The 25,496-nt window shown below is 44.9% G+C and overlaps 1 protein-coding gene and 1 non-coding gene across 5 annotated transcripts in view; both read left to right on the top strand.

Annotated features, from left to right (window-relative positions):
- ATG16L1 (autophagy related 16 like 1) overlaps positions 1-25,436 on the top strand; it is a 47,012-nt gene extending 21,576 nt beyond the window's left edge. For 3 of the 4 annotated variants that reach the window (XM_060105851.1, XM_060105849.1, XM_060105848.1), the window contains 9 exons: positions 128-233; positions 4,694-4,764; positions 5,441-5,512; positions 19,125-19,245; positions 19,512-19,617; positions 21,770-21,919; positions 22,063-22,110; positions 22,961-23,062; positions 23,874-25,436. In XM_060105851.1, the coding sequence (XP_059961834.1) occupies positions 128-233; positions 4,694-4,764; positions 5,441-5,512; positions 19,125-19,245; positions 19,512-19,617; positions 21,770-21,919; positions 22,063-22,110; positions 22,961-23,062; positions 23,874-23,967 (870 nt within the window). In that variant the 3' untranslated portion in view covers positions 23,968-25,436. Of the gene's footprint in view, positions 1-127; positions 234-4,693; positions 4,765-5,440; positions 5,513-19,124; positions 19,246-19,511; positions 19,618-21,769; positions 21,920-22,062; positions 22,111-22,759; positions 22,833-22,960; positions 23,063-23,873 lie in introns of those variants that run through there. The other variant, XM_060105850.1, reaches the window with a different exon arrangement.
- LOC132495533 (small Cajal body-specific RNA 6) lies at positions 16,486-16,728 on the top strand. Its single transcript, XR_009533266.1, has one exon. It is a non-coding gene; the product is annotated as a small Cajal body-specific RNA 6 (non-coding RNA).
- Positions 25,437-25,496: the final 60 nt, after the last annotated feature.

The raw sequence follows: 25,496 nt of genomic DNA, 5'->3' as shown, positions 1-25,496 counted from the left end.
TGATTGGGTCCTCTCTTTAATGACAGGTGTTTAACCTTTGGTTAGGGGTCCAGAGTGTTCATCGGAATTGCGCCCTTTCTTCTTGGGAATGACGGGTTGCGTTTGAGACAGGGCACTTGTCTTGCAGGACGCTCATGATGGGGAAGTCAATGCTGTGCAGTTCAGTCCGGGTTCCCGGCTCCTGGCCACGGGAGGCATGGATCGGAGGGTGAAGCTCTGGGAAGTGTTCGGAGGTGAGATCTCGCTGGAGTGAGAAACAGAAAGAAGCTGTGTCGGTGACATCTGGTTGGCCTTGCTTTCACGCAGTCTTTGAATTGTTCCTCTTCTTGAAACATACAGTATTTTGTGTGAGGTATCATCTGACCAAAGCATTATTACCCTCTCAGTTATCCATTACAGCTGATACAGCCAAGTAGATGTTTGCTCTGGGTTTCCAAGTAGACCTGAGAATGCTGTTGAGTTACAGATATGTTAGCGTTTGTGTTTTCTCAAATACGTAATGACCAGGGAATCTTCCAAGACAGTACAGGTTTTAGAAGGAAAATAAAAAATCTTATAGTCATGGACTCTACAATTAAATTACACATCAAGCTGTGGTTTATGCATTTAATAATGCCAGTGGCCATAGCCTAGCAAAAAATGACTGGCATCGTATCTAAGCTTGAGAATAAACAGAGGGGTGTATCATCTAGGAAAATGTATTTAACAAATAGCTTATTGGACAAGGATTCTAAAATCAAGACTGAAGTCTCTTTGATTAGCCATTGTTTCAGGAATGACCTCAGAGTACTCAAAATGGGATGGCATTAAAACAGGAAATGAGAGTTGGTGAAACCCTCTCCCAGAATCCTGAACATGGGCATAGCCCACTTTCAACATTTTGATATTCAGTTAAATATACATGTATTTTTAGTAAGCAAGGTCGGGGAATTTCCCTGGAAGTTCAGGGGTTAGGACTCCGGGCTTTCACTGCCAAGGGCCCGAGTTCATTCCCTGGTCAGGGAACCAAGATCCCACAAGCCACACAGCACAACCAAAAAATAGTAATTAGGCAAGGTCAAAGGATAGACTGAAGGGTTTTATAGGAACCACTTTGTCCGGTTTCCATACTTGCAGCGCATACATGCTCACTCTCCAACAATAAATAGCACCATCATACCTTTCTCTACTTTATTTCCTCTGATCCTCACAATAGCCCTGTGCCGTCAGGTGGGTATCACCCCTGTTTGACAGATGAAAACTCAGAGACACTACTTGATTTACATGGTTGATTTACGTGGACAGGGAGTCGTGGAACCTGGGACCTGAGCTTGAGTGTTAAGACTGTAGATGCCTTGCTTTTTCCAAAACAGCCTCCTCTGAGCTATAGACCTGCTGAAGAGGCATGTGTGTTACTACTACTTTTTTTATATATAAATTGATTGATTGATTGATTTTTGGCTGCATTGGGTCTTCATTGCTGCCCATGGGCTTTCTCTAGTTGTGGAGAGCAGGGGCTACTCTTTGTTGCGGTGCGCGGGCTTCTCATTGCGGTGGCTTCTCTTGTGGAGCAGGGCTTCCCAGGAAAGTCCCTGTGTTACTACTGCTGATGTATTTAGAGCGAGAGCAATCTACTGATCCCTTTGCTAGAACACGTTGTCATATAAAGCACCCAATTTGTCTACCCTGGCCTTTGATTTTCATGAAAATGACTCAGTACTTAAATCCCTGGCAGTTAGAGCTATTTGAAACCCATCAAAATTTGTGCCGTTTTACCCAGAAACACCTTATGAATGGTAATTGCTGAAACTTACAAAACAATAAAACCATATCATAAGAATAGAAATTTGGGGCTTCCCTGGTGATGCAGTGGTTAAGAGTCTGCCTGCCAATGCCGGGGACATGGGTTCGAGCCCTGGTCTGGGAAGGTCCCACATGCTGTGGAGCACCTAAGCCCGTGCACCACAACTATTGAGCCTGCGCGCCTAGAGCCCACGAGCCACGACTGCTGAAGCCCGCGGGCCTAGAGCCCATGCTCCGCATCAAGAGAAGCTACCACAGGGCCTCCCTGGTGGCGCAGTGGTTGAGAGTCCGCCTGCCGATGCAGGGGACGCAGGTTTGTGCCCCGGTCCAGGAGGATCCCACGTGCCACGGAGCGGCTGGGCCCGTGAGCCATGGCCGCTGGACCTGCGCGTCCGGAGCCTGTGCTCCGCAATGGGAGAGGCCACAGCAGTGAGAGGCCCGCGTACCGCAAAAAAAAAAAAAAAAAAAAAAAACCACAGGAAAAGAGAAGCTACCACAATGAGAAGCCTGCGCACCGCAACGAAGAGTAGGGCCTGCTCGCCACAGCTAGACAAAGCCCACATGCAGCAATGAAGACCCAATGCAGCCAAAAATTAATTAATTAATTAATTAAGTTAAAAAAAGAACAGAGATTTTGTGATAAAAATCTACACAGTCTGTTTTGATTATGCCTTGCAATTAAATACAGATAGCACTAGAAATATTTTCGTTTTACTCTTTGGTCAGTAAAAACACCTATAAGAAAATTAAAGATACCAGGGATTAGTAATAGTGTTACCTTTCTGCTGCTAAAGAGGAAGTAAACACTAACCAAAATTAATACTGACATAATTTGTGCCAGAACATAATTTGTGTTAATAAAATGAAAACTTTCTACTAGGTCTACAGAAATAACATAGTGTCTGGCAGCATTTTTTATTGTTTTCAGGAACAAATATCAGTCGTGTCCTAATTATAGGATCTTTCCTTCACAAATGGCTTACTTGGCCTATAATTTTTCCCCCTTGGCTAATATTTACTGAGTCTTGGAAGAGACCAAGTCCAAGAGGCCTTTTATGAAGTAGTTCGGGGGTCCTCTTTTTTACCCTTCCACCACTTTGCATCCAGTAGGAACACCTGTCTTTGCTCATTCTATCAAAAGCAGCAGCTCTGCTGGGAATTATATAAATGCTCTTGACATAGTCTCCCCAGTGCCTTCTAGATAGAGATTTTAATAAGGTCTTTGGTCTTTTCAGATCAATCTCTTGTGTAGACTAGCACTTACTGATCATTTCTTACATTTTGGCACTTTGTCACCTGCCAAACAAATAGACCACTGTTTTAGGCATAAGCCAAAGAGAGATCTTCTGGAATTTGCAGTAATATTTTTGTCTATAAAGATCTAATCTAAATAAAGTCCTAAATTAGTAGGTGTTGGCCTTTTTTTGACTTGTGAAAATCTAATGGAAGCTAGGATCCAGGGAAAGGCATTAAATGTGCCATATTTTGCACATTAATTCAGGGGTTCATCCACCAGGTTAATAGTCCTGGCCCTAAATGTATTTGACAGCTCCAAACCAGTATTTTATATATATATATGTTTATTTATTTGTTTGGCTGTGCTGGGTCTTGGTTGTGGTACGCGGGATCTTCGCTGTGGCATGCGAACTCTTAGCTGCGGCACGAGGGATCTAGTTTCCTGACCAGGGATCGAACCCGGGCCCCTGCATTGAGAGCATGGAGTGTTAACCACTGGACCACCAGGGAAGTCCCCAAACCAGTATTTATATCATTATTATTAGCATCTAGAAGTCCTAAGAGAAAAGGCTGTTAATTGAAATGTATACTATTCTGTGCTCCTATTTTATGAGGTTGATTTGAATGATTCCCTAATTGTTTTTCTGGCTTGTCTATATAGGTTATCCTTAAGATACCCTTTAAAAAGGAAACTGAATCACATCATCATTGAGACTCATACTCTCATCTTTAAAGTTTCATTGCGGGTGGCCAAAGCTGTTTGAAAACAGAGCCCGGGGGTATATGGATGGGCCTCTTGGTGAAGGAGACTCTGCAGAGGGAGGGGGGAGCCCTGGCAGGCGATTGGATTGCCAGAACCTTAGGTTCATGTATATAGAGTGAACAGATAGATTCCCGAAACTCCAAACTAGCTTTACTGGAATTCTGAGGACTAGCCAGTTTATGTAAGTAGAAATTTCTTTTCGTACTTGGGTTCTAAAATTCTAATGGTCACGTTCTACGAAAGTGATAGTTAAGTTGGCAAATATTGATCAAACCCAAAGATGTATTTATGTAAAGTAGAAAATTTTACTGAAAAATAACAAACTTGGTCTCTAGGGTCAATTGACATGTTTTTAAATTCCTGCACTTGGGGCTTCCCTGGTGGCACAGTGGTTGAGAGTCCGCCTGCCGATGCAGGGGACACGGGTTCGTGCCCCGGTCCGGGAAGATCCCACATGCCGCGGAGCGGCTGGGCCTGTGAGCCATGGCCGCTGAGCCTGCGCGTCCAGAGCCTGTGCTCTGCAACGGGAGAGGCCACGACAGTGAGAGGCCCGCGTACCGCAAAAAACAACAACAACAACAAAAAAATAAATTCCTGCACTTATCTTTTGTAAAGGAAATTGATGACACTGAATTTCTTGAAAAGAACAGCGTAAGAACCCACAGGAAAATGTTGGGCTCTGCACCCACTTGTACATCCATTGCTCTTGGAACTGACCAGCTGGATATTTTGGTCTCATTATTCCATTTGTCCTGCTACTTGATTCTGTAAAGATGCAGGAAAGCTGTTTTTGACCATGTAATTAATTGGCTTCCATTGTGTTTCAAGTGCCTCATTTTAATTGATATGTTGGATTTGCCATCGTTTTTTTTTTTTTTAAACCTTCCTTTCTTAACCTTTGTTTTTATGCAGACAAATGTGAGTTCAAGGGTTCCCTGTCCGGCAGTAATGCAGGAATTACAAGCATTGAATTTGATAGTGCTGTAAGTACTTAATAGCCATGGAAATGGGTGAGTTTAGAAACAATTTTAAACATCTGGTTCTTGAAATTTAAAAACTTACCTGGTTTCTCTGCTATTTTCTGTCTTAATGTTAGAGAAGGATGTAGGTAGATTATAAATTCTGTGCTGATCACGACCGTGTTGAAGACTGGGTAGGGGAGACAGGTCTGGGATACCCCAGCAAGGCAGTCGCCAGACTTGATAAAGGCCCCTGTTTGGGCCAAGGCAGTGCAGGTGGAGAGGAGAGGGTCTAGCGAGAAGCGCCAGAGTCGAGCAGTCTCCAACGGGGGCAGTTGGGAGGTGTGGCTGGGGAGAGTCGGTGGTTCTGAGCTCTTGGACTTGGAGAGGTGCAGAGAATTAGTACTTGCTGTTACTGAAGGTGGGAGGTGGTGGGGAGTGAACACAGGAGGAGGAATTCCATTTTGAGCTGGAGGTATCCACAGCCTACAGGGGAGGTCGAGCAGGCTCGGGAGAAAGGCCTGAACTTAACGGGGATTTTGATAAATTAACAGAATGCTGGTTATAGCGGTATTCAGCTCAGGTGTATAGTTATAGGCATCTAAACCTTCTTGGGCTTGATTATCGGGGAATTTGTATCATGTGAACTGAGTTCTTCTATTTTGGCTAACATTTCTTCTCCTCCCCTTTATTGCTGTAGGGATCTTACCTCTTAGCAGCGTCAAATGATTTTGCAAGCCGCATCTGGACTGTGGATGACTATCGGTTACGGGTAAGACCCAGTTAGGAAAGTTAATGTAATCTCCAAACTTCATGTGGTTGCTTACCAGTCACATGGTGTAGGAAATGGCAGGTGGATTGATTAGGAGAATTGTGTGTTGTCCTGAAAATCATACTTGAATGCCCCTGCCCTTTCCTTTCCTCCTTAGGAAAATTGATGTTTCCACTTTACATTCTTACTTTGTCCAGTATTCAGTTGCAGAATATTTGCAATAGGAAACCATCACGTTTCCATGAAAGACTTGGGACACTCCTGTTCATAAAAACTAAATTTTTTTGGTAGGTGTCAGTTTTAGCTTATCTTCAGCTATTTACCACCAGAGTATAATTTGTGTTTCTGAAGCACCCCAAGACTAAATCGCCTCACAAAGTAGAACTGGAAAGTAGGCTATAGAAGTACATGTGGGTATACTTATGAGAGAGAGAAAACAGCTCAAAGCCAGGAAACAGGTGTATGGGAAAGCAAAAACAGTAGGATCAGATGTTGATGAAATCTGCATCTGAACCCAAACCTACCAAGAAGACTCTTGGATTCCAAGACAAAGACAAAAATTAGATGGTATATCACTTTTGTTCTAATAGAAGACATAGCTTAATTTAGAGACATGTTTTTCTCTTAAGCTTGAAGCAACCTTCACATGAGCTCATTAAATAAAGGCTACTGAAAGACAAGGTGGCGGATTTACTTGTCATTGGTAGGCATTTTACCTGCAAAAAAAAGCTTGACACAAACTTCTATGTCAACCCACATGAAAAACAGAGAGCATGATGTTAAGATGAACTTCATAAAGATAAATCTACAGGGAGGTGGGGAGCTGCAGTAGAAGTGGTCCATTAGGTAGTTTCTGACGGTCTGATTCGATGGTGCAGGGATGCAGCTAGAAGAATAGTTAGAAACACACAGTTCACTTATCACTTGGGCTTTCCATTTTCTTGAAGGAGCTGTGTGGAAAATGGCCAGTGTTAGATGCTAGCTAATACCTAAAGGGTGGTAATTCTTGATTCTTAGTTGAAAGAGGATCCATGTGCAAAGCATGAGATGTGAGGATGACAAAGGTTATGTTCTCTCCTGAAAGCTGAAGGGCCTGCCTGGTGTTCTTGTTGCAAGGAAGGAACAGGGAGGTGGATTCCTGCAGGCAGGGCTGGACTCCTCTTAAGCAACAGTACACATCTGTTCAAATGCTTGAACGAGTTCTCAGTTGAAGCCCTGTAGTCCTGCACCGTAAGCATGGAAAAAGTTCCATGTAACAGCCTAGACTGTTCTCCTGGCAGTGTTACAGTCCAGCCTGTGGCATGCCTTCTCTATGTACCCATCAGTTGCTTAGCAGAAATTTAAGATGGGGTTGAATACTTGTGCAGTCATTATTTTTCCTAAAGGAAAGGGGCTTTTACCTGAGTGGTTTCTGTGTTTCACCCAGTAGTCGGGTATATTATATACGTTACTGCTTTTAATCCTCAGGGGGATGCAGGTGAGGTAGGTAGATGGGGAAACTGAGGTTCAGCTAAGCCCACAGAATTGCCTGAGGTCACACAGTTAACAAATAGAAACATGAGACTTTGGATTGAGTCCTGTGCTCTTTCCTGTGTTCAGTTGGCCTGGATTATTCTAGACTGAGATACAGTAAAACTGTGTAATTAGTGAAGAGTGACATACAGCCTTCCTTACATTTTAGGCCCTTAGAGGAGTAAAGCAAGGAGTTGAGTGCAGGATGATACATATTTTTTTCTAATGGATGGATGGATGGATGGATGGATGGATGGATGGATGGATGGATGGATGGATGGATGGATGGATGTAGGGATGTATGGATGTAGGGATGTATGGATGTATGGCGGTACGCGGGCCTCTCACTGTTGTGGCCTCTCCCGTTGCGGAGCACAGGCTCCGGACGCACAGGCTCAGCAGCCATGGCTCATGGGCCCAGCTGCTCCGCAGCATGTGGGATCCTCCCGGACCGGGGCACAAACCCACGTCCCCTGCGTTGGCAGGCGGACTCTCAACCACTGCGCTACCAGGGAAGCCCTATTTCTTTATTTTAATTTTTGAATTTTATTTTATTTTATTTTTTATACAGCAGGTCCTTATTAGTCATCAGTTTTATCAGTGTATACATGTCAATCCCAATCGCCCAATTCATCACACCACCTCCCCCCCCACCGCTTTCCCCGCTTGGTGTCCATACGTTTGTTCTCTACATCTGTCTCAATTTCTGCCCTGCAAACCAGTTCGTCTGTACCATTTTTCTAGTTTCCATATATATGCGTTAGTATACGATATTTGTTTTTCTCTTTCTGACTTACTTCACTCTGTATGACAGTCTCTAGATCCATCCACGTCTCTACAAATGACCCAATTTCCTTCCCATTTATGGCTGAGTAATATTCCATTTTATATATGTACCACATCTTCTTTATCCATTTGTCTGTCGATGGGCATTTAGGTTGCTTCCATGACCTGGCTATTGTAAATAGTGCTGCAGTGAACATTGGGGTGCATCATGTGTCTTTTTGAATTATGGTTTTCTCTGGGTATATGCCCAGTAGTGGGATTGCTGGATCATATGGTAATTCTATTCTTAGTTTTTTAAGGAACCTCCAAACTGTTCTCCATAGTGGCTGTATCAATTTACATTCCCACCAACAGTACAGGAGGGTTCCCTTTTCTCCACACCCTCTCCAGCATTCATTGTTTGTAGATTTTCTGATGATGCCCATTCTAACTGGTGTGAGGTGATACCTCATTGTAGTTTTGATGTACATTTCTCTAATGATTAGTGATGTTGAGCAGCCTTTCATGTGCTTCTTGGCCATCTGTATGTCTTCTTTGGAGAAATGTCTATTTAGGTTGTCTTCCATTTTTGGATTGGGTTGTTTGTTTTTTTAATATTGAGCTGCATGAGCGGAGATTAATCCTTTGTCCGTTGATTCATTTGCAAGTATTTTCTCCCATTTTGAGGGTTGTCTTTTCGTCTTGTTTCTGGTTTCCTTTGCTGTGCAAAAGCTTTGAAGTTTCATTAGGTCCCATTTGTTTATTTTTGTTTTTATTTCCATTACTCTAGGAGGTGGATCAAAAAAGATCTTGCTGTGATTTATGTCTAAGAGTGTTCCTCCTATGTTTTCCTCTAAGAGTTTTATAGTGACCGGTCTTACATTTAGGTCTCTAATCCATTTTGAGTTTATTTTTGTGTATGGTGTTAGGGAGTGTTCTAATTTCATTCTTTTACATGTAGCTGTCCAGTTTTCCCAGCACCATTTATTGAAGAGACTGTCTTTTCTCCATTGCATATCTTTGCCTCCTTTGTCATAGATTAGTTGACCATAGGTGTGTGGGTTTATCTCTGGGCTTTCTATCTTGTTCCATTGATCTATGTTTCTGTTTTTGTGCAAGTACTATATTGTCTTGATTACTGTAGCTTTGTAGTATAGTCTGAAGTCAGGGAGTCTGATTCCTCCAGCTCTATTTTTTTCCCTCAAGACTGCTTTGGCAGTTCGGGGTCTTTTGTGTCTCCATACAAATTTTAAGATTTTTTGTTCCGGTTCCATAAAAAATTCCATTGGTAATTTGATAGGGATTGCATTGAATCTGTAGATTGCTTTGGGTAGTATAGTCATTTTCACAGTATTGATTCTTCCAGTCCAACAACATGATATATCTCTCCATCTGTTGGCATCATCTTTAATTTCTTTAATCAGTGTCATAGTATTTTGCATACAGGTCTTTTGTCTCCCTAGGTAGGTTTATTCCTAGTTTTTTTTTTTTGTTTGGTTGGTTTTTTCTTTTGTAGTACGCGGGCCTCTCACTGCTGTGGCCTCTCCCGTTGTGGAGCACAGGCTCCGGACGCTCAGGCTCAGCGGCCATGGCTCACGTGCCCAGCCGCTGCGCGGCATGTGGGATCTTCCTGGACCAGGGCACGAACCCATGTCCCCTGCATCGGCAGGCAGACTCTCAACCACTGCGCCACCAGGGAAGGCCCTATTCCTAGGTATTTTATTCTTTTTGTTGCAATGGTAAATGGGAGTGTTTCCTTAATTTCTCTTTCAGATTTTTCATCATTAGTGTATAGGAATGCAAGAGGTTTCTGTACATTAATTTTGTATCCTGCAACTTTACCAAATTCATTGATTAGCTCTAGTAGTTTTCTGGTGGCATCTTTAGGATTCTCTTTATATAGTATCATGTAATCTGCAAACAGTGACAGTTACATTTCTTCTTTTCCAATTTGTATTCCTTTTATTTCTTTTTCTTCTCTGATTGCCGTGGCTAGGACTTCCAAAACTATGTTGAATAATAGTGGTGACAGTGGACATCCTTGTCTTGTTCCTGATCTTACAGGAAATGCTTTCAGTTTTTCACCATTGAGAATGATGTTTGCTGTGGGTTTGTTCTATATGGCTTTTATTACGTTGAGACAGGTTCCCTCTATACCCACTTTTTGGAGAGTTCTTATCATAAATGGGTGTTGAAGTTTGTCAGAAGCTTTTTCTGCATCTATTGAGATGATCATATGGTTTTTATCCTTCAGTTTGTTAATATGGTGTATCACATTGATTGATTTGCCTATATTGAAGAATCCTTGCATCCCTGGGATAAATCCCACTTGATCATGGTGTATGATCCTTTTAATGTGTTGTTGGATTTTGTTTGCTAGTATTTTGTTGAGAATTTTTGCATCTCTATTCATCAGTGATATTGGTCTGTAATTTTCTTTTTTTGTAGTATCTTTGGTTTTGGTATCAGGGTGATAGTGGCCTCTTAGAATGAGTTTGGGAGTGTTCCTTCCTCTGCAATTTTTTGGAAGAGTTTGAGAGGGATGGGTGTTAGCTCTTCTCTAACTGTTTGATAGAATTCACCTGTGAAGCCATCTGGTCCTGGGCTTCTGTTTGTTGGAAGATTTTTAATCACAGTTTCAATTTCATTACTTGTGATTGGTCTGTTCATATTTTCTATTTCTTCCTGGTTCAGTCTTGGAAGATTATACCTTTCTAAGAATTTGTCCATTTCTTCTATGTTGTCCATTTTATTGGCAGAGTTGCTTGTAGTAGTCTCTTAGGATGCTTTGTATTTCTGTGGTGTCTGCTTTAACTTCTTTTTCATTTCTAATTTTATTGATTTGAGTCCTCTCCCTCTTTTCTTGATGAGTCTGACTAATGGTTTATCAATTTTGTTTATCTTCTCAAAGAACCAGTTTTTAGTTTTATTGATCTTTGCTATTGTCTTCTTTGTTTCTATTTCATTTATTTCTGCTCTGATCTTTATGATTTTTTTCCTTCTGCTAACTTTGGGTTTTGTTTGTTCTTCTTTCTCTAGTTCCTTTAGGTGTAAGGTTAGATTGTGTATTTGAGATTTTTCTTGATTCTTGATGTAGGCTTGTATAGCTATAAACTTCCCTCTTAGAACTGCTTTTGCTGCATCCCATAGGTTTGGATCGTCGTGTTTTCATTGTCATTTGTCTCTAGGTATATTTTGATTTCTTCAGTGATCTCTTGGTTATTTAGTAACGTATTGTTTAGCCTCCATGTGTTTGTGTTTTTTACGTTTTTTCCCCTGTAATTAATTTCTAAAATCATAGCGTTGTGGTCAGAAAAGATGCTTGATATGACTTCAGTTTTCTTAAATTTACTGAGGCTTGATTTGTGACCCAAGATGTGATCTATCCTGGAGAATGTTCTGTGCGCACTTGAGAAGAACGTGTACTCTGCTGTTTTTGGATGGAATATCCTATGAATAACAAATCTATCTGGTGTGTCGTGTCATTTAAAGCTTCTGTTTCTTTACTTATTTTCATTTTGGATGATTTGTCCATTGGTGTAAGTGAGGTGTTAAAATCCCCCACTATTATTGTGTTAAGGTCGATTTCCTGTTTTATAGCTGTTAGCAATTGCCTTATATATTGAGGTGCTCCTATGTTGGGTGCGTATATATTTATAATTGTTATACCTTCTTCTTGGATTGATCCCTTGATCAATATGTAGCGTCCTTCCTTGTCTCTTGTAACATTATTTTAAAGTCTATTTTATCTGATATGAGTATTGCTACTCCAGCTTTCTTTTGATTTCCATTTCCATGGAATATCCTTTTCCATCCCCTCACTTTCAGTCTGTAGGTGTCCCTGGGTCTGAAGTGGGTCTCTTTTTTTTTTTTTTTTTTTTTTTTTTTTTGCTGTATGCGGGCCTCTCACTCTTGTTGCTTCTCCCGTTGCAGAGCACAGGCTCCGGACGCGCGAGCTCAGCGGCCACAGCTCACGGGCCCAGCCGCTCCGTGGCATGTGGGCTCTTCCCGGACTGGGGCACGAACCCGTGTCCCCTGCATCAGCAGGCGGACTCTCAACCACTGCACCACCAGGGAAGCCCCTGAACTGGTTCTCTTGTAGACAGCATATAGATGGGTCTTGTTTTTGTATCCATTCAGCAAGCCTGTGTCTTTTGGTTGGAGCATTTAATCCATGCATGTTTAAGGTAATTATCGATATGTATGTTCCTATGACCATTTTCTTAATCGTTTTGGGTTTGTTTTTGTAGGTGCTTTTCTTCTCTTGTGTTTCCCACTTAGAGAAGTTCCTTTAGCATTTGTTGTAGAGCTGGTTTGCTGGTGCTGAATTTTCTTAGCTTTTGCTTGTTTGTAAACCTTTTGATTTCTCAGTTGAGTCTGAATGAGATCCTTGCTGGGTAGAGTAACCTTGGTTGTAGGCTCTTCCCTTTCATCACTTTAAGTATATCATACCACTCCTTTCTTGCTTGTAGAGTTTCTGCTGAGAAATCAGCTGTTAACCTTATGGGAGTTCCCTTGTATGTTATTTGTCGTTTTTCCCTTGCTGCTTTCAATAATTTTTATTTTTCTTTAATTTTTGCCAGTTTGATTACTATGTGTCTCAGTGTGTTTCTCCTTGGGTTTATCCTGCCTGGGACTCTGTGCTTCCTGGACTTGGGTGGCTATTTCCTTTCCCATGTTAGGGAAGTTTTCAACTATAATCTCTTCATGTATTTTCTCAGGTCCTTTCTCTCTTCTCCTTCTGGGACCCCTATAATGCTAATGTTTTGCATTTAATGTTGTCCCAGAGGTCTTTTAGGCTGTCTTCATTTCTTTTCATTCTTTTTTCTTTATTCTGTTCCACAGCAGTGAATTCTACCATTCTGTCTTCCAGGTCACCTATCCATTCTTCTGCCTCAGTTCTTCTGCTACTGATTCCTTCTAGTGTAGTTTTCATTTCAGTTATTGTATTGATCATCTCTGTTTGTTTGTTCTTTAATTCTTCTAGGTCTTTGTTAAACATTTCTTGCATCTTCTCGATCTTTGCCTCCATTCTTTTTCGAGGTCCTCATTATTCTGAATTCTTTTTCTGGAAGGTTGCCTATCTCCACTTCATTTAATTGTTTTTCTGGGGTTTTATCTTGTTCCTTTATCTGGTACATAGCCCTCTGCCTTTTCATCTTGTCTGGTTTTCTGTGAATGTGGTTTTTGTTCCACAGGCTGCAGGATTGTAGTTCTTCTTGCTTCTGCTGTCTGCCCTCTGGTGGATGAGGCTATCTAAGAGGCTTGTGCAAGTTTCCTAATGGGAGGGACTGGTGGAGGGTAGAGCTGACTGTTGCTCTTCAAAGTCTGATTCTCTAGGAATTCCTCCTCCCGTTGCCGGACCCCCAGTTTTGGAACCTGACGTGGGGCTCAGAACCTTCACTTCAGTGGGTGGACTTCTGTGGTATGTGTTTTCCAGTCTGTGAGTCACCCACCCAGTAGTTACGGGATTTGATTTTACTGTCATTGTGCCCCTCCTACCGTCTCATTGTGGCTTCTCCTTTGTCTTTGGATGTGGGGTACCTTTTTTGGTGAGTTCCAGTGTCTTTCTGTCAGTGACTGTCCAGCAGCTAGTTGTGATTCTGGTGTTCTCGCAAGAGGGAGTGAGAGCACGTCCTTCTACTCTGCCATGTTGGTTCCGAGCAGGATATTTTTAATTGGTAGAAGAGTTCTCAACAGGTAAGCGTCAGCTTTTAGGCCTGAAGTAAGAAGGCCCTGGAGGCGGAGGTAGACCTGGGTGACAGAGGTCATAATGTTGGTAACTGTTTTCAAGTGAGCTGGTTTGCAAAGGTGGGCTGAGTCTCACTGGAGAGGGTGCTGGAGCACCAAGCTGTGGGTGCTGACGAGCCAGGGGCTGGTGCCAGGGCTGTAGCCTCCTTTGCTGGACCAGCTGGCTCAGAGGGCCTCTCTTCTGCTCACAGCTGTGTGCTATCACTTGGTAAATGTGTGAAGGAGATCAGGAGGCCCTTTTAACAGGTTATCCATTCCCACAGAAACCACATGAACCCTTACCAGGGCCCAGGAAGTAAGTAGTCTCCCTGTCTAGGAGGCTCTGGCTTCTACCGAGACCCTTATTTACAGAGGATGTTGGAGGACATAGATGGGCATCCATGTTCTGAAACTCAAGATCTCAGCCCTGGTCATTGTCTCCTCAACTTGAGGTGGGTGGTGTTGGGTGAGACCAGAATGCAGGAGTGGCTGGTCAAGTACTTGCTTTAAATCCTTTTAGTAAAGCTGTCCTAGAAATAGTCTGGTGTTGAGAGGGGCCCATTCCAGAGGACTCCTTTCAATACAGGGTGTTTTCGACTCCCTTAAAAATGTAGGGACTTCCCTGGTGGCGCAGTGGTTAAGAATCCGCCTGCCAATGCAAGGGACCCGGGTTCGAGCCCTGGTCCGGGAAGATCCCACGTGCCGCAGAGCAACTAAGCCCGTGTGCCACAACTACTGAGCCTGTGCTCTAGAGCCTTCGAGCCACAACTACTGAAGCCCACGTGCCTAGACCCCGTGCTCTGCAACAAGAGAATCCACTGACTGCAGTGAGAAAAGCCCTCGCACCGCAACAAAGAGTAGCCCCCGCTCTCCGCAACTAGAGAAAGCCCACGCACAGCAACGAAGACCCAGCACAGACAAAAATAAATAAATAAAATAAGTTTTTTTAAAAATTCAAAAAAAACTTGTAAAAGATGACTGCAAAACTGAGGAACTGGGCTGAAGAAGCCATCCTGCTCACTTCTGTAACGCTGGTGCGGGGAAGCGGCCTCAGTGAGGACTTGCTTTCAGATGATGGTTTTTATTTCAGAAACCTCCTTGTCATGTTCTGCATTTTTCTGAGGTCACTTGTCTTTGGTTGGTGTTAATGGTAGCTGCTACATGGTGGGTGGCCCCTAGGGTCTGCCGTGCAGCACCAGGGAGCCCGTGCAGAGCCTGAGGGAAGAGAGCTCTAAGCCTTCCCATTCGGAGACTCAGGCTGCTGTGACCTCAAAACCCACGCCCGTCCCTTAAAGAGGAGGATGAAAGCCTTAAAGTCGTGTTAGAAGTTGACCATTAACTATTAAGAATAAATTCAAAAACACTGTATAGGTTAGAGAATTTCAAAGAAATCTGATCCGCTTGAAGTGACTTAAAAATCAGTTTTTATGTGATAAAAGTGAATGCTTGCAGGAGGCTGAGTTCCATACCACTGAGAGCAGGGAGATGAAACTAGCCAGCCTCAGGCAGGGCCGGTCAGGCTGGGTTTCCACCAAGAACAAAATAAGCAGAAATCCAGACTTTTTTAAAAGCAAGGTAACACATGTGAAAAGCCAGGAAATAAAAACATTCCTTTAGTCCATTAATCCAACAGTTTCATTCCAGGAAGTAAGTCAGAAGAAAGCTGTGTACTCATAGATGTTCCTTGCAGCATCATTTGCGATCATGAAACTTTTAAAGGGATGTAGGTGTCTGCTAGCCAAGGAAATTTCTATTAGATTGTAACCTCATTGCTTGGAGACTGTTTAGCTCTTATAGAGTAATTACAGAAACTCTTAAGGAGGGTGGTGCAGAAAGGAAGAGAAAGAACGCAGTCAGCCATGGGCCTTGTGCAGGGGTCACCCTCCTAAACAGTGTGAGGAAGATGTTAGTCTTTTATAGACGTTAGAGAGCCGGGGTGTTCAGGCGCCAAACAGCGTGACCCCAAAGCCCGTGTATTTTCCTGTCACATGAAAAACTGCTTGTGCTATGAAGTTAAAAGTGCAGTGGATAAATTTGTAGGGGTGTTTTCACATGAAATATATGAGAATACTAACGTGCATTTAGAGTAAGCAAAACAAGCACATTTGCATCGCCCATTTGCGGGCAATGTCTTTTCCTCCCTACGTTTGTGAAACATGATTTTACTTTTACATTAATAGTAAGAAAGAAAACAGTACATGTACACAAAACTGAATTTTTTGATGAAATAGAAGTACCTACACAAGTTTTTGGTCTCTCCCCATGGTTTGTGCAGATTGAATGATTAATACTGAGCATTATTCCTATACTGTATTTAGCATAAACTTTGTTGCTGGAACTTTTTTGATCTTTCCGGAAGGATCGGTGGGAGGTTGTCACACAGCCACAGCAGAGCTGCCACCTGGCTGGTTTAAATGTGAGAGGTTTAAATGTGAGAAGAGGTTTAAATGTGAGAAGGTTTAAATGTGAGAAGGAGTAGTTTAAATGTGAGGTTTAAATGTGAGAAGGAGTAGTCTCGGAATCCGTGCAAACTTCTTAAAGAGGAAGTACATGTGGCCCTGAGTGTTCTCTTCCTGTACTAAAGTGGAGTTGTTCTCCTGAGCAGAGAGGAAAGATTGGTCTCTAAAATGTTAACTCTAAACTGTGAGGTCTCAGCTTTGGGAGTCAGAGTTGAAACCCAGTAAGTTGACAGTTATAGTAAGTATTTTAGGGTCTTTTAAAAGCTGCTCTTTTTTTGGGGGGTGGGGGGTACAGATTCCCTGGAGTTCCAGTGGTTAGGACCCTGCACTTTGCTGCCGAGGGCCCGGGTTCAATTCCTGGTCAGGGAACTAAGGTCCCACAAGCCATGCAGCGCAGCCCCCCACCCCAAAAAAAGCCTTTTCTTTTTAAAAAAAAATTATAAAGAAATCATTAGTGAATACCTGAATATCTTCTGAGCCTTTGAAGTTTCCACACATAAATATGTTGATCCATATTGAAAAGTAGGGAAAGTGCGGCATCCTCACCATCCCCAGCCGCCTCTCTCCCATTGGGCTCCAGTAGTGCTGTGGCGGGCAAAGGGCACTGACACTCGGTTATGACCCAGTTCTGTGTTGCTTGGCAGCCCAGGAAAGACGCCATGGTTGGCATCTCACAGCTAGTCACGAAAAGATTTGATTGTTGGGAATGCTGGTGTCTGTGGTTATGATCTGACATTTCAAGCTGAGACCTCTGATTGAAAAACCCCTAGGAGTTTTAATTGTTTATTTAAAGAGTCCTGGTGTGTCCTTTTATTTTTTTAAGAAATTTTTTTTTTGGCTGCGTTGGGTCCTCATTGCTGCGTGCGGGCTTTCTCTAGTTGCAGCGAGCGGGGGCTACTCTTTGTTGCGGTGCGCGGGCTTCTCATTGTCGTGGCTTCTCTTGTTGTGGAGCACGGTCTCTAGGCGTGCGGGCTTCAGTAGTTGCGGCACATGGGCTCAGTACTTGTGGCTCGTGGGCTCTAGAGCGCAGGCTTAGTAGTTGTGGCACACGGGCTTAGTTGCTCCACGGCATGTGGGATCTTCCCGGGCCAGGACTCAAACCCGTGTCCCTTACATTGGCAGGCAGATTCTTAACCACTGCGCCACCAGGGAAGCCCCTGATGTTTCCTTTTATATTGATAAATTATGCCTCTGGTGAACCTGTCTATTCTGACTTTAAATAGGACACTGACTTTCAGAGACATAGGTAAAATCCAAGATTTAAAAATTTTGTAATTTGATGTAATTCAGACTTAGAGAAAATTGCAAACAATACAGACCGGTATCTGTAATAGAGCTTATTTCAAGAAGGTCCTCTGATTGCCCCCCGCCCCTTTTAAGTTGTGTAATAAACAGCTTAAAATGTGACTAGCCTCAATAAAGAATACAGATTCAGGAAATTTCTACATGTATTTTTTAAACACTTGGGAGAAGACAAACATGTTATTTTTCTATAACATTTAAGATGAACGTGGCAGTACAAATCTAATAATATTAGATACTGTTAGTATATACATTGTTCTTTTCCATTTCATTGGCTAATAAGACTAAATACAGATGATATCCTGTCTATTTGTATTCTGTATATTTTCTGTAGTAGAGCCTTTACTGAGTACTTTATTATACAGTTTTTTTTGTTTGTTTTTTTGTTTTTTGTGGTACGCGGGCCTCTCACTGTTGTGGCCTCTCCTGTTGCAGAGCACAGGCTCCGGACACGCAGGCTCAGTGGCCATGGCTCACGGGCCCAGCCGCTCCGCGGCATGTGGGATCTTCCCAGACCAGGACACGAACCCGTGTCCCCTGTATCGGCAGGCGGACTCTCAACCACTGTGCCACCAGGGAAGCCCTATTATACAGTTTTTGTATATACTTTTTTTTTTAATTGCAGTAGAATTGACCTACAATACTATGTTAGTTCCAGGTGCGCAACATAGTGATTTGTTATCTCTATACATTACCAAATGATCACCGTGGTAAATCTAGTTATACCTGTCACCAGAGTTACTACAGTATTAACTGTACTCCCCATGCTGTACCTTTATCCCCGTGACCGTTTTGTAGCTGGTAGCTTGTACCTCTTCAACTCTCACCTTTTTCACTCAGACCCCCACTCCCACCCCACACAACCACCACCTTGTTCTCTGTGAGTCTCTTTCTGTTCTGTAAGGTGTTGATTTGTTTTTTAGCTTCCACGTATAAGTAAAATCATATGGTATTTGTGTTTCTCTGTCTGACTCATTTCACTTAGCATAATACCCTCTACATTCATCCATGTTGTCACAGAGGGCAAGATTTCATTCTTTTTTATGACTTATATTCTACTGTATATATGTACCGTGTCTTTATCCATTCGTCTATCATTGGACCCTTAGGTTGCTTCCATATCTTGACTGTTGTGATTAATGTTACAATGAAAATAGGGGGGCATATATCTTTTCAAATTAGTGGTTTTGTTTTTTTTGGAAAAATACCCAGAAGTAGAATTGCTGGATCGTATGGGGTTTCTATTTTTAATTTTTTGAGGACCCTTCATGTTGTTTTCTATAGTGGCTTCACCAACTTACATTTCCACCAGCAATGTACGAGGATTCCCTTTTCTCCACATCCTCACCAACACTTGTTACTTGTTGTCTTTTTGATAATAGCCGTTCTGACAGGTGTGCAGTGATAATCTTATTGTGGTTTTGATTGGTGTTTCCCTGATGCCCGGTGATGTTGAGCATCTTTTCATGTGTCCATTGGCCATCTGTATGTCTTCTCTGGAAAAATGTCTGTTCAGGTCCTCTGCCTGCTCCTCCCTTATTTTGAGGGCGTGGCCATGTGACGTTTGTACTGTGGTGTTGGATCTTTCATTTATTTTTTCATTACCTTTTTTTTTAGTTTTATTGGTGGTGGGAGGTTTATCCTCTTCCTCTTGATACCTCACCTCGGGCAATACCCAAAGATAGGCTTTCTGGGTGTTTTCCCTGAGCTACTCATCCTTTTGTGTCTGAGTGTTGCTGACCAGACCTCAGGGTGTTTGGAGAAGCTGGCTCCCTGGCACTTTGCCGCTGACTCTCCCCATGTGGCGCCCCGGAGGTTTACCCTGGTTGTGTTCTCTCCCTTAGCATACACTCACGGGACACAGTGGCAAAGTGCTGTCTGCCAAGTTCCTGCTGGACAACGCGCGTATTGTTTCTGGAAGTCACGACCGGACCCTCAAACTCTGGGATCTACGCAGCAAAGTCTGTGAGGAAATTCAGTCTCTCTGTGTCTATGAACGATTAGATATTAACCTCAGAGGTGTTTGTTTCCACATTAAAGCCTGCATTTAGCGTGACAAACTTTGAAAGTCCAATCTCATGTTGAGTGGCACTGATGTAGTGACTGTTTTTCAAGTTTGAAGCTTCATTTAAATAAGTAGTTCTGATTACTTAGTGTGAGAGTGCAGCAATGTTATGTGCACAGCCGCAGAGGGGCCTCTGCTTGATTATTCATGTTCGGTGTTCTTTCAGGCATAAAGACGGTATTTGCGGGATCCAGCTGCAACGATATTGTCTGCACAGAACAGTGTGTGATGAGTGGACATTTTGACAAGAAAATTCGTTTCTGGGACATCCGGTAAAACACCCAGGAGCTTGGTGGGGGGGCAGATGGGAGGGTCTGTATGTGGCAGAACTGTGATGGTGTCTTGTGTGGGGATTGTGTTTTTAAAATCCCTGGAAATGGCAGAAATGAGCTCCAGTCCACATGATCTTCCCAGTTTGATATTCTTTACCCTGAAGTAGACGGTCACACTCAGCAGTCACCTCTGAGCGTGCCCTGTGTACTTATAAACAGATGAACAACTAAGTTGTTAGGTGGTTTCAAGCGTAATCGAGAAGACAGACGCACAAGTCTGCAGGGTGTGTTGAAGTAGGGCCAGGAGCCCTTGTCCAGGGATGTTAGGGACCATCTCTCAAGATGAGTCTTGAGAAGTGAGTAGGCTTCACGTTGCAGAAGAGCCACTGAGGGACATTCCAGGCCAGAGCAGGGCAGTCTGTCAGGGCAAGTCAGGCGAGGGCAGATGAGACTCATAGGTTGGGTTGGGACCAGATTGCTGCGGGCTTTGGGCGCCATTGGTAGATGCCTTGATCTCATAAGCCGTTGGGTGTTTAGGAAAGGATTGCTTCATGAGAGTGTGGTAGATGACATTGGTAGCAGTTTTTTGTTTTGTTTTGTTTTGTTTTCTGATACGTGGGCCTCTCACTGTTGTGGCCTCTCCCATTGCAGAGCACAGGCTCCGGACATGCAGGCTCAGCAGCCATGGCTCACGGGCCCAGCCGCTCCGCGGCATGTGGGATCTTCCTGGACCAGGGCACAAACCTGTGTCCCCTGCATCGGCAGGCGGATTCTCAACCACTGTGCCACCAGGGAAGCCCTGGTGGCAGTTTTAAAGGGTGTACTGGGAGCGGGAAATGAGTAAAGCATCGAGGATCTGAACTCAAGGCAGTGGAGGGGGGATTTGGACGGGGTTTGTTACAAGTTGGATGTGGAGGGTGAGGAAGGAGAGAAGTAAAGCAAGATGCAGAATAAATGGCAGATTTAGGAAGAGGATGCAGTGAACATGTTCAGAAAAGGACATAAATTTGAGGTTTCTGATAGACGTTTGGAAAAACAGAAGCTTTGAGAGGTTGGCTGGGAGAAGAAATGAGACATCCTCACAGAAGGACTTGGAAGACATGAGAGTGGATTAGTCAGAGCCCACCTGTGAAGCAACAGGGAGCTGCCCAAGGAGGGGGGAGTGGCAGAAAGGGGAGGAAAGCTGGAGTCCTGTTGGTGGGCCAAGGTGGGGGCAGTAGAAGGGACAGGCGTCCTGTTAGGATGAGGACAGTTGGTTAGGAGGTAGGTGATTGGTGATTAGTTTCAGGTGTACTGGTTGGCAGACATTTGAACCGGGAGCAAGGAATTTTAGAGCTAAGCTGGATGTTAGAAGGCTCCTCCTGGTCTCCCCGCTAATTTGATAGATGAAGACCCCAAGTCCCAGGGAGGTGGAGCGGCAACAGTAAGATAAACTCACTTACTTGGTTATGGTTTGAGGTGGGAAATCATTTCATCGAAAGTTTACAACAGAATGAATGAGTCCAGAAGGGTCTGCAGCTCCGTTGGCTGTATCACCAACAGGGCCCAGCCCAGGACTGCTGAGCACAGACCTGGGTGTGGACCGCGGCCCAGAGGAAAGCTGGGAGAAGAAAAGGAAGGAGAAGGGGTTGCCAGGGTGCCCCAGTTCCAAATCTGGAGTCACCAGGATGAGTTGGAGGGTCCCCGAGCTTTATTTTGTATGACAGGAAGCCTGGAGAGTCCACACATTTGTCCATATAAGGCAGCCCGGACCTGCTAAAGCGGTTTACATCCCTTTGGATAAGTTGAAATGATAAAATTGAAGTAATACTAATTAAATAGTAGCCCTGCTTAGTTCATGCTGATCAGAAGCTCTGATTGGCAATTACTGTATCATTTCAGAAACAGGCAAGGAAATTAATCCTTATCAGTTTTAGAGTTCTAGTACTCACAACTACTGATAGAATTGATTGATGGGAAGATAATAAAAGCCAGGGCTGAGATGATTTGTGTGGGGTCAGGAGCACTTTCACCGTCCTTGAAGAGTATTGCATTCTAGTTCAGTTGCCTTTTCTCCTTCCTCCTTTTCTCCGTGGCATGCCATCCTGGTTGAAATGGGGACGTTCTGACCTTTCTGTGTTAGGTTTTCTCAGACTTTACATCTTTTTCGTAGATCAGAGAGTATTGTCCGAGAGATGGAGCTCTTGGGAAAGATTACTGCCCTGGACTTAAACCCAGAAAGAACTGAACTCCTCAGCTGCTCCCGAGATGACCTGCTAAAAATTATTGACCTACGAATAAATGCTGTCAGACAGACATTCAGGTAACTGAAGACACTCTGGTTGGGTTTCATTTGAGTCTTGCTGATTTTTCGGAGGGTTGTGAGAAGGCCAGAAGCCCGACTTGTCCTCACATCCCAAGTTTGCATGGACTCGGTGGGTAACGGTGCCCTGTGGTCTGTTTCAGTGCGCCGGGCTTCAAGTGCGGCTCCGACTGGACGAGAGTTGTGTTCAGGTTAGTGGTGATGCTCCTCCCGTCCCACCCCGTGCCCCCAGCGTGGTTCGCCTCAAAGGTTAGAGCAGAGGCATCTTCCCACTGGGGAAGTGAGCTACATCTGTACAGTGCCTCCACATGTGCAGGTGTCCAGGAACGAAGCTGCACGTTAAGTCCTAGAGGTCACTGTCACTGTTTCTTTCCTTTCTAAAATGTCCCTTCTGTGATTGCATGAAAATGTGTCCCAATTCAAAAGCTAATAATGGCTAGTTGGTTTGTTCTGGGTATATCAGGTTCCCCTCTCTTTACTCATTTACACAAGAACTCTTGGAGAGCTTTTTGGGAAGGGTGGTGTCCCCCGGAACAGAGCAGAATAGGCTCTCTGGAGAGGGGGTGGTTTCCCTTTCCTGTTCTCCCTTCCACGCATGGCTATTCTCCCAAATACATTGCCATGGTCAGTGCCAGTATCGTGGAGAAGCTTCTCTGCAGTCGATGCTTCCTTCCTTTTCTGCTTTCACTGAACCATATAACGAGGCAGTCCATCAACTGAAAGAAACCCTTCACCATTTGGGGGTTGACTTTGACCTCCCTACGTGCTATGTTTGAGTCTGAGAGATGCTTAGGGACTTGTGGCCCCAAGAAGTAATGCAGCGGCACCATTTTTCATTAGCTGGTGAGGCCAGATGATAGGGTGAAGCGGCTTTGGCCAAAGCGGTTGTGAAGAGCATCTTCTGGTTTCTGGGTACACGGGAGTGGTCACGTGTTTGACTCGTAAGTGAAGAGTAAGCATGGCTTCCTGGGGAGGGGCCCGGGAAGACGCTGAGTTGGGGGTGGGTGGTGGACGCCGTTTCTTGTCATATGTGTCCTGCAGCCCTGACGGCAGTTACGTGGCAGCGGGCTCGGCCGAGGGCGCTCTCTACATCTGGAGCGTGCTCTCCGGGAAAGTGGAGAAGGTCCTTTCCAAGCATCACAGGTAAGATGTCAGCCCCTCTGAGGTGGGGAGCAGGCCTGGAACTTCATCCCGGGGGTCATGTCCTCTTTGGGCGTGGACCCGAGTCGACCCCACGAGGGCAGTGTCCACTCACGCGCTCTACTGTGAGCCAGGTTAGTGGAGAGAAGCTGGGGCCCTTCTCCCCGGACAGCAGACAGCAGCGGCCTGCTCATTTACATTTCAGACCGGTCCAGCTAGAGCAGTTAGGGTACGGCCACTGGAGAAGGTTAGAGCCCCACGTTGTATCTCGTCATGTGGCACCTCCTGGCTTCCTCCCGCCCCTTCACCGCTCTCCTCCCTCTCTGGCTCCCCTCCTCCCCTTTCTAAACCCCTTTCCTCAGGAAATCGACTGCTTGTAAACACCGATTTTCACGTGCTTTTTACTTTCATCCAGGCCCCTTTTCCTCTCGGCTTTGTTGTGTCCCCCAAGCCCAGCTGCTCTTAGAACCCAGGCCCAGGGCCCTCCGGGGCCGCCCCTCACCGCCCTCGCAGTGGTGTTGCTTCCCCGCTCCTCAGCCAGTCGCCCTGAGGTACTCGTCAGAGGCTCTTTGCTTAACTCAGAGCTACTCCCTTAGGGTAGACTTGATAAGGCCTGACTCCTTTCATTCCAAACTACCTCCTAGAATCAAGGCAGGGTTCCTCCAAGTTCTTTCGCTCTCTAAGCGCCTGTGTGCGTGGGAGCCACACCAACGAGTAAAACGGGCGCTGGGACAAGCCTGACGCCCTGATGGTGAGGGAGCCCTGCGCTCAGCCCACGAACGTCTCACCCATGTTCCGACCTCTCCCTTTGAAGCTCAGCGATCAACGCCGTGGCCTGGTCGCCTGCCGGCTCCCACGTCGTCAGCGTGGACAAAGGAAGCAAAGCTGTGCTGTGGTCAGAGTACTGAGGGCACCTCGTCAGGAGAGAGTGGATCAGAAGCTGGAGGGGCACGCGGGCCCCACGGCTCTGTCCTGGCAGGTGGCGCCTGGGCTGTGGCTTTGACCTCCAGAGAAGAGCTCAAGCCATGGGGCGCAGTAGCCTGCCTTTGAGCAGGGCTCCCGAGGGTCGTGGCTGAGGTCCCGTGGCCTGAAAGAGTAACACTGAGAACAACCTGACGCTGCGGTCGCTCAGCAGAGGTTCGGGTTCTTGCCTTGATTCAAGTGGGAAACACTACTGGCTCTGATCTTGCATACCTCAGCGAGGGGGAGCGCAGGCACCTGCTGGCTTCTTCCCTGGGCGGCAGTGCCGCAGACGCCCCCTGCACCAGGTGTTGCTTCTCCCCCTGTGCTTTCTCCCATCCTTCCAAAGTCGGTTCTGGCCTGATGAATGTCCTGTCACCTTGGGGTCATTTTCCCAGGGAACTTGCTTTAATCATGGATTGACAGAAACCCAGATGGGATTACCCCTGCCCTCAGGTAGCCCACAGGGATGGTGGGACTGTGGTCCCCCCTGCCGGTCTGTGTCTTTATCATGAGGCTCTTCCTCTGATCTCACCTGATCACTGTTGGAATTTCCTTAGGTCTCCTAAACTGTTCTTAGAAAGCAGCTGTTCTTCAAAACTCCTTCCTCCCTCCCCCCCACCCCCCAGTTCTACATATCTATCTCTTGGTCAAGAAATAAATCTCAATTTGGTTTAAAAAAAAAACAAACTGGCGGTGGGTAGGAGAAGAAGTGCATGACCCTTTTAGCAGAGAAGCGGGTGAGCTGCGGGAATAAAGACTGTATTCCCAGGTCATCTGTAGCTTCTCAGAAGGTGGGCCGCCCCCTTCTTCCCGGCTCTGCTGGGGTTACAGTTGCTAGTGATGTGGGATTGGAGGCCTCCAGTGTATTACCCTGGAGCCAGTAGTTCCGGGTCGCTGCCCCTTTGCCAAGCCTATGTGCAATACCCCCTCGGTGCTTTAGCGCAGGAAGCCTATTCCAGGAAGCATGGGAATGCCATCTTTCGATTTCGGGACTTGCGAGTAAGGCCGGGAAGAAACTGGCCTATGCATTTTTTTTTTTTAAACATTTATCTTTGCCATCTTACTCGTTTATAAAATTCTAGTTCCTTGAGTGACTGAAACACCAATATTTTTATCACTTACTCATTCGCACTTTAATTTTCTTCCTTCCACACTTGTTCTCTGGACATCTGTGGGAGCGAGGGCTAGAGCTGGGCGAGGACGGGCTGCGCGCTCCCTCTGATGGCGTTGGCGGCTCCGTTCTCCCCTTTCCCCTGCCCTCTCCTCCCCTTTTCAGTTTGCTGTTCAGAGAACTCGTGCTGAGGGGAGTTGAAATTCACAGGCCAGGGCATGTCTTTTATTTATTTAATTATGTTGCCCAACAGAACTTGATTGTAAATAAAAAAGAAATCTGTTATGTACTTTTCACACTCCATGCCTCTTGGTAGTTATTTTATTCTTCTTTATCCTTAAGGGCAAAAAGCTGGGGGGTTTT

The sequence above is a fragment of the Mesoplodon densirostris genome, chromosome 8 (genome assembly GCF_025265405.1).
Source record: "Mesoplodon densirostris isolate mMesDen1 chromosome 8, mMesDen1 primary haplotype, whole genome shotgun sequence".
NCBI classification, from domain to species: Eukaryota; Metazoa; Chordata; class Mammalia; order Artiodactyla; family Ziphiidae; genus Mesoplodon; species Mesoplodon densirostris.
Note: the sequence above shows the minus strand (reverse complement) of the source record. Positions and strands in the feature narration are given on the sequence as shown.